The sequence below is a fragment of the Sinohyriopsis cumingii genome, chromosome 4 (genome assembly GCF_028554795.1).
Source record: "Sinohyriopsis cumingii isolate HCF-2022 chromosome 4, ASM2855479v2, whole genome shotgun sequence".
Classification (NCBI taxonomy): Eukaryota; Metazoa; Mollusca; class Bivalvia; order Unionida; family Unionidae; genus Sinohyriopsis; species Sinohyriopsis cumingii.
Window position 1 is genome coordinate 78,355,439 of NC_142964.1, and position 9,066 is coordinate 78,364,504.

Below are 9,066 nucleotides of genomic sequence, written 5' to 3' on the forward strand. Positions count from 1 at the left end.
TCTTTCCTTGTATATCTTTATTGCCAGGACAATTCAATAAGCTTCGAACCAAGACAACGCCAAACTGCATCACATTAGAATACGTTCAGTGTTGTAAACAAGCTATGTGTAACGTAGCTACGATGTCGTAGCCTCAACTTGATTTTGTTGTGTCCACGAGGTACGAGTAAGGGTACTAATATTAGTACTATGTGTAACGTATACACTGAAAGTGTTGCCCTCACAAGTAGGCTATCGGAGATAAACGGACAATATCCACACGGTTTTAAAAATATCTCTAAAGTGTTTTTGTTTGTTTTGTTTAAAATGTATTTTCTAATAAAGCCCTGAATAACGTTGGAATAAATGTCACAATGCTTACTTTGACTCGGAATTCCCGAATTTATAAAGCAGCGCTGTTTCCGAATGTTATCGATGACTGAAGTTAATGACGTCATAAGGAAAGCATTTTTGAATGGTTCCTATTTAAATATACATGGCGTTTGAATGCAAACAAAGAAGTCGATGACATCACGTACAGGACCCCTAAGGCAAATCAGTATTGAGGAGTAGATAACGATTCCCATTTACTGATACTTCAAATCATGGCAGTTTTCTTGCCTTAGGAATGGTTTCTCCCAGCTTTTAGAAAACTAAATATTGGCCTAAACCACATTTTAGCCTGTTATCAAGTATCAGCGACTTGGATTCGTGTCTATATTGCGGAATAAATTAGGAGGCGACACGGTCAACGAGTGAAGATGGACAATATTTCAGAACAATGAGACATTAGTGACAGAAAAAATAAAATAACCATAAGATTCAATCCTCAGATAGCGCCCAAGATTGATGGGCTGACATGTATGTAAAATTGATTACGTATGTTAACGAAACGATTAGGGAATAAATCATTGTGGGATTGCTCACAATGGCGCTAAACGAGATGTACATGCCATAATGGATTGCATCTATAGGTAAAACCTAAGTCATGCTTTCTGATGTTAATTCTTTTAATGTTTGTTTTAAAGACAACAAATAAGATCTTTGTATTACGGGTTTAATGGGCGTAACCATTTGTGTATCACATGACATTTCTCCATTACAGTACTGATACCACCTAGCGTACCGTGCTACGGAAGTTATATAAGTAAACAACTGCTGTACATTTATCTACATAATCATTTAGCATAACAGTGCATCACTGTCAAAATATTTAACGAATTGATTACCCCAAAATTATATTTTTTTGGTTACACATTAGAACATTCCATGAGCAGTTTTATATAACTGGTTAGTACGGAATAATTCTTTTTTCGCTCAGTTATTTATTTCTTATTTATAAATTTCATATCAAAAGGGTGATTCTCTAGTTACCTGTTGCATCTGGGTCACTTTTCTTTTCCAAATAATTTCAGTGGCGACAGGAGTGGAGTCGGGGTGGGGGTGGGGCATCGTTTGGATTTTTTTCCGTTTGCAGTTGAAATTTTCGTAGTATTTCATGTCACCTCAATGTAACGGGAACACTTCTTCACAAAACGACTATTTAGAGGAGGGGATGGAAGCTTGCAAATGGCATAAAACTGTTCTCAGGGGCAAAGTAGAGGCACCATCTAACCCTCGCGCTTCCACTGGAAAACTTGTCAAATTTCAGAATTCCTCAGCAAGTTAACACTGGACAACTTTTATAAAAATGAAATTTTCCATTTCAGTTTAACGTAAATGGAGAGTAATTAATTCAGAAATAAGACCTTCATTTTGTGAACACGTATCCTGATTGATGTACAGTTTTTATTATTTATATTATGATGCCGTTTTCTGTAGTATTTGAGAATACTCATTCGATGATTTTTATGGAAATAAAGTTGACTTTTAGCAATAAAGAAACATGGAGGTCTTTGCGGTATGCCTCGTCTTATTCAGTCTTTCTCGTGTCATGCATATATAGAATCAGTACCTGTGATCAGTTCCTTAATGACAAGTAGCGCACAGGGGGAGGCAAATATGGAAGAACAGTCCACTGCAAAGGTAAATAGATCTTTTCGAAAGAATGTAGTGAATTCGCAAATTTGAAAAGTCACGATTTCTTTTGTTTCGCATACAAATAATGGCCATATATGCAATTTTTCCCTAATTTAAATAATATTTTCTTGTGCATTGTAATTCTTGTACCGTGCACTTTGTGTGCAACATAAACACAGTCTAAAAAATGAGTTACGTGTTGATTTCTTTCGACAACATATTATTTCGTTCTTAAATCTATTTTAATTAATTTTAAGAATAATTATACAGCGACTTCAGCAGCAAACGTTTAATGTGTTAACACAAAAGAGGCAATAATAAAAATATCTGCGTGTGATGGGTCTTTATTTTTCTTTGTTCATATATGAACCAACTCATTGTTATTTACATCAAAAATCATTTCAAGGACCATGATGACATCGCAGCGCGTTAATTTCAGACGATCGATCAGCTCAGTTGTCGTTTACGTTGTATTAGGGGACATATAGCAATAACCTCGGACCTTAATAGAATGTTCTCATAAACATGTTTATCGTGTAGTAATTTAACGTGGCACTGCTGTTGGAGTGGTTTGACAGGGTTACTGAAATGTCAAAAGCACCAGAAAAAAAAGAGCACGGTCTGTTTTACAAGTAGAAAGCGTATGATCCATTTGTCGTAGAGAACATTTTCTAACCAAACCCCATCCATTGTAACGGCTCTTTTGACAAATGTTCTTTCCGTCTATTTTAACGGTAAACTTAGAAAGAACAAAAATGTAGAGTATTCATTTAAAAGCGATTTGACAGAGTTACTGATATGTCAATAACATCAAGAAAAGAGCACAGTCTTGCTGACAAACAGACGGCATGCGATCCATTTATCACATAAACATTTCTATCCAGACACCATCCATTTTAACGGCTCATCGTATGACAAATGTATGTTCCGCCTATTTTGGTGGTAAACTTTGAAAGAAAAAAAGTACAGTATGTATTTAAAAGCGAAAATTCGTCAAATTATGTAAATTGATTTGCCAGCGTTGCAACCACATGTCAAAGAAAAGTGTACATATATTTCAACTGAAGAATTAATATCGCAGAACACATCCTAATAAAGTTCCAAAACACAATACGGGATTATAAATATTTGTCACCGTCATATCTTATTTAAGATTTCTATTTTTAAATTATCGATAAAAAAAGTAACCACACAAGAGAAGGAAAACAACTGATGAGAAACGTACAAACGGACAGACCGTGGCAGAAAGAGTGCCATAAGCAGTACATCGCCATATAAATTGGTGCTTAAAATAATACAGTTAATTGCGAAGGCGAGGTTATAAATTTTAAGGAATATTTGAATATCACAAGTATATATGGATTTTTATTCGACAATATCTGCACATTTTACTTTAAACTTGTCTCATAATTTAGATTGCAGAGCCTTGAGCAGAATTGCAGAATATTTGTCATACTTTCCTTTTCTTTGTGTGGAGGCAATGTTTCCCACAAAGTCACATAATCCGCTCAAGGCAACTCCAAATAAACATATATGTTTATAGCGGAATAATGCCCTTTTAAATAATGTCATAAAAAATTCTTTTTTAAAGAAGCCATTTATGTAACAGTTCTGACCCGACTGCACAGAGGCAGTTATAAACCTTTCTCGAAAGGCAGTTCAGTGACACACCCATATCCGCGTATGGCTAATCTAAAGTAAACTTGATCATTCCTTATTGTTAAAAAAAAGTCACCTAGGCTAAAGCAATTATACAGTAACCTTTGCGCCACGCCCCCCCCCCCCCCACTTCAAACCTTCTCATTTTCCCCGCTACAAACATTTGATATGTTTGTAAATGATTGGCAAATCATATGACTGTCAAACTGTGCCATCAATCAATTTTTTTTTTACGGTAGGGGTGATGGTTGTTACCATAATGATTATACTTATGAGGATAATGATGCTATAACAGTGGTAGATTTTAAGGAGGACAATAGCAATGTCAAAGCAGAAGACAACATTGATCACGACGACGATAACGTAGATGATGTTGACAACGAGGATGATGCTAGTGGCGATTGTTTTGGGTTATAATTTAGGGGCAGAAGTGACAGCGTTGGTGAGGATTTGATTTAAAAAACAATATATATCTCAGTTATTGATCTCATCTACAAAATCATACTCATTATTTCCAAGATGTTGTGTTGCATTTTCCAACCGCAATCTTGTACAACTGACTGTAGGTTGTTGTTTTTTTTTTTTTTAGTTTAACGTGATTTTTCAGCGCATGATAGGCGCCACTGTAACTGGTGGAGGAAGAACCCGGGAAACGCCAGGTAAGGACAACCGACCCATGTGAATCTTTCTCACATACCCACATTGGCCAAGCCCAAGAATCGAACCCACAGGAACAGATGTGAGATGGTAGTGATCGGTAATAGAGAGCACATTAAATCACTCGGCCACCTGTGGTCCAGAGCTGAGTGTGAAATATGCCCAATAAGTTTTTGACAAAGAAAGGCTTCTTACAATGAGATAATTATTTTTTTGTTATAAGGACCATGATCCAAAGACGTGTTTTCGTCACAAATAATGTTTCATAATGTCTGCATAAAAATATACGCTATTTAACTGTATTAGTTGATGAAAATGTGTCAGATCACACAACAGTGTTAATTTAGGTTATATATTCTTCCTATGGGTAAATTTTGTTCAATATTTGAAGTGTGACTAAATAGACACAGAAAACGTGCTTTAACGTTCCTATAAAAACTATCAAATATATCCATTTCTGGAAACCTAGCTATTCTTTTCCTTAGCAAAGATAAATATGTAAAATTCACATAGGTAAAGTTGATTTTCTGTCCATCGAAATTTATATGATATACAAAGATATAGAGGAATTTCTTTTTAACATTAAAACAGTCCTATTTAAAATAGTCCTATTTGGAGAGAGAGAGAGAGAGAGAGAGAGAGAGAGAGAACGAAAATAAATGCATATAATTAGAAATACGTGATACATAATCCATTTATCGATATACTAATGATTGTATGTATGTATGTATGTATGTATGTATGTATGTATGTATGTATGTATGTATGTATGTATGTATGTAGGTGTACCTTCATGTTTATTATGAGTACGTGCCTTATGCCTGTACCAACTAACAATGGTTCCCTGGTTATGACAGTGAAATTACGTTATTTATTGAAAAGATTTTTAAAAAAACTATACCTTATACAAAATTTGTATCGCTTCAACTAGACAAGAAGAAAGAGGCATTAAAGTAATTTTGTTTCATTGTGTAAATTACACTTCTAATTAAGAGGTTTCAAGCTAGGTGACAGGCATCAAATCGTTATATTGGAAAAGAAAATACGTATTTGCATGAAACTTTTATTTTTTCAATATTTTTGATGAACTCTGATCAAAACCGAAGAGTGAGAGTGGCAAGACAATGATCGTATTACAAAAGTATTATGGGATTACACCTAACATACTCTTAGATTTGTCCTTGCGTGCTTTCCTTCCTCGTTATACGATCATGATAGGTTAACGGACTATGACAAATTAGTCCTGGAATGTCAGATTCCTAAATGAAATGGTGAATGATTGTTGACTTATGTAACATTACTAATGACTGGACAGAGTTCGATGGTCAATGATCTAAGAGTCGTTTATCCAACTTCCTGATATGATCAATATCAAAGTGATCCCGCTTCCAATACGTGAGGTATTACGAACAAGGATTTAGATAAAGTTTGCGATCTACCTGCTTAAAATATACGGTGATGTAAAATTTGTCTCAACGCTTACTCGACTTTAACGAAAAATTAAATTCAGAACGACTAGATATACGAAACACAGGTACTTAATAAAAAAGTGACATATATAGAAAAGCCCCGTGAGCCAGTCCGCCGCCGTTTATGTAATTGTGTCAACAAGCAGCTTTTGCCTAACATTTCTGGTCCTGAAATGGTTCTGCGTGGTTTTGAGACCGAAACTATTTCAACTGTTGTTTGGCGGTTTAAAATAAGTGCCGTCATTAAAAATACTACTTTTTAAAATTAAGGGGTAATATTTTTTTTCTTCAGTAGTTGCACAGGCATCTAAGCGGGTAGAAAATCTAACGATGCTGTTTTGTGTTTAACTAGTTATCTCACAGCATGCATAGGAAATACAAATTTGGTTCCCATATAAAAAGATAGATCGACAACATGCTAAGTTGTGGACTGTAGGTTTTTGTCTTTTTTTGTGTGTATATTCTCAGCGATTATGTTGCTATAGTCTAATTTAGAGGTTTGACGAGAAAAAATATTACACCGTTCATAGTTTTGGGTCGTGCATGGAATAATATAATGACGAGAGAGAGAGAGAGAGAGAGAGAGAGAGAGAGAGAGCACAACGCCATAATTATCCATTTATCCATTTAAAACCGACAGTCCAAATTTGGCAGTCATGAGCACACGACATACGGAGTTTGTCAGGCACTAGATATTTAAGTTCCTCGTTTTTGAAGAATTTAACTTGTTAACATTTGAATTTATAAAGGATATGAATGATTTAAGTATTCAATTTAAAGTCTTTATAAAACAGAACTAGTTTCTAATCATAATTTCAGGAAGAAAAAAAAACCACATACAATTTACACTCTACAAAATCAGGAGCTCAAACTGATACACGATTATACAATGGCACGGTGCCACTTCAGTTCCGGGCAAGGTCGCGAAACGACGCAGTACCGCTTCAAAACCAAGTAAAATAAAGGAAAACTGCCAGGTGTAAACCCCCACCACCACCACCACCCCCAACCCAAAACAAAACAAACTCAACACAGAATGTTGCCCCTAAGTAATAATTTCTGTAAAGCTATATGTAAGGTCACTGTCTCAGTGTTAGTGTTATGTGTTTTTTTTTCTCATATATATCGACTCTTTAATGAATATTTTTCAAAGGCAAATACAAACTTAGACAAGACAAACAAATAAGACAGAAAAACGGTTGTTTGCGAAACTTTACATGGCTGTTTCTACAGAAATTAAACCTTTTAACTTTATTATGTTTCAACTAGTTTATTTCAGCTTGTTGCTGATACTGGAAAATATTTGTATTGACCTAGAAATTGATGAGCCATAACGACATCTGTGCACTTGAAAGGATCGTTATTCGCCATATGGTTTGTATTATATATATATATATATATATATATATATATATATATATATATATATATATATATATACACACACACACACACACAACATTAGCATTGTTTGTTTGGGCTATGCCCCTTGATATCATTTTGTCTAAAAGCCATATGCCACACCACATCTGAGCTCTAACATAAACAAAATTGCAAAAACCATGACAACCAACACGCTTATAAAACATAAATATAACTTAAATACAAGTATTCTATTACAGTTCACAAACAGTTAAGCTCAAGAAGTTTTACTAAAGTTGGACCATATTGGGATCGTCAAAATGTGCTGATCCCCCAACATATTCAAGCTTAGAAATTTTAATGTATTTATACATAAAAGATTCAAAATGATTCATATGGGGAAACCCTTTATGGATTAAGTATCTATCCAACATCCAACATCGTTTTAGTGGGTTAATCTACACTGTAAACATATTTGTGATATGGACTTTCCTCTGTATGTATGTATGTATGTATGTATGTATGTATGTATGTATTCCAGCAAGCAACCTACCAATCTATTTGTCGATCAACGCATTCATAACGATAAGAAAACGAATGGTACCCACTTAATTTTTGTTTCATTTTTCAATTTATTTTCGTGGAAATGTCAGTTTACATTTTCTTGGCATCTACGTCTTGATTTCAGTTTTAGCGACCCTGCCGGTTCCATATGTTGTTATTTACCTTTACGATTTCTGTGCAATATTTCTAATATATTAGGATGCAAGATATCGCGATATTTTACGTTCTTTAAGCTACTCATGTACAGTGGTCACGCTCGCATCTAAAGATTTCTGTAAATTTAATCTAATTCATTTTCGTTTCGATAATGTGTTTACTGGACTCTCGAATCTGCTGCTGTTGTGTCGTTTATACATGTGCATGCATAAATGAATATCTTGACATTATACACATGTCGAAATTAAAAAAAAAAAAAAACACTGAATCTACTTACCTTTGGGATCATCTGAGGGCGTACGTCCGTACGTGCAACCGGCAAATAATAGATACACACAAACTTTATAAATAGAGCACATGGTAATTATGTCCACACCGATGAACTGTTCTTATTCATGCAACGATGCATTGAATATTCATCACCACCAAAATGTGAAACTTTAATTTTATCCTCTAGAATGAAAACCAGTCTAGCTGTCAGTGTTGATAACAATTTTGATTTGTTTCTGTTAACAAAATTAACATGTATATTCCAAGCTGTAAAGCACTTTTTTTAAAAAATAAAAAAAATAAGTTGATCCTTTTCCCAACACTGTCGCTGCATACAGCTGGAACTTGAGAATAACTCAAGTCAGATTTTTACCTGTATCGTCAAGCTTAACTCGATTCGCTTGACCAATTGTACCACACAATTCACCAATAATGAAATGGACAGGTAATAGCGAAGACAAGCTATCTCTGTTCCACTGCGTATAATCTGAATAATTGTTTGAAGACGTTATTATTACTATGTAATCTGGATCAACTATTACATTATTATTGTATCTGAGGCAACAAATTTAGTTGATAGTAACATAATGGTGGATTAAGAATTGGTTGTGTACGGTAGCCTAAACAGGCACAGCCCCAGGGCAATGTTGGACTCATCAATGATTTTTGACAAGCAGGCGAAACATCAGCATGTTGTTTTAAACTTTGGAACGCATGACGTCACATACAATCTTCCGCAAGGAAAAAGCAAAGATGTAGAACAACAACAGCAATGACAACAACAATATGTAAGAGTGAAATCAACGTTAATTAGCGCACGTTGCAGAACGTTAACGGGGCCAGGACTCTTATTTTCTTGTATCCCATGAAAACACCTTCAGGTTTTTCTCACCTTCTAGAAATAGATCTTAATCGTGACTTTTCAACATTA

The 9,066-nt window shown here is 34.8% G+C and overlaps 1 protein-coding gene across 1 annotated transcript in view; it reads right to left on the minus strand.

Annotated features, from left to right (window-relative positions):
* The window catches only part of LOC149801503 (scavenger receptor cysteine-rich domain-containing protein DMBT1-like), a 230,825-nt gene extending 222,363 nt beyond the window's left edge, over positions 1–8,462 (minus strand). Inside the window, exon 1 of the mRNA XM_089955679.1 lies at positions 8,143–8,462. Within this exon, the coding sequence (XP_089811805.1) occupies positions 8,143–8,224 (82 nt within the window). The 5' untranslated portion in view covers positions 8,225–8,462. The remainder of the gene's footprint in view (positions 1–8,142) is intronic.
* Positions 8,463–9,066: the final 604 nt, after the last annotated feature.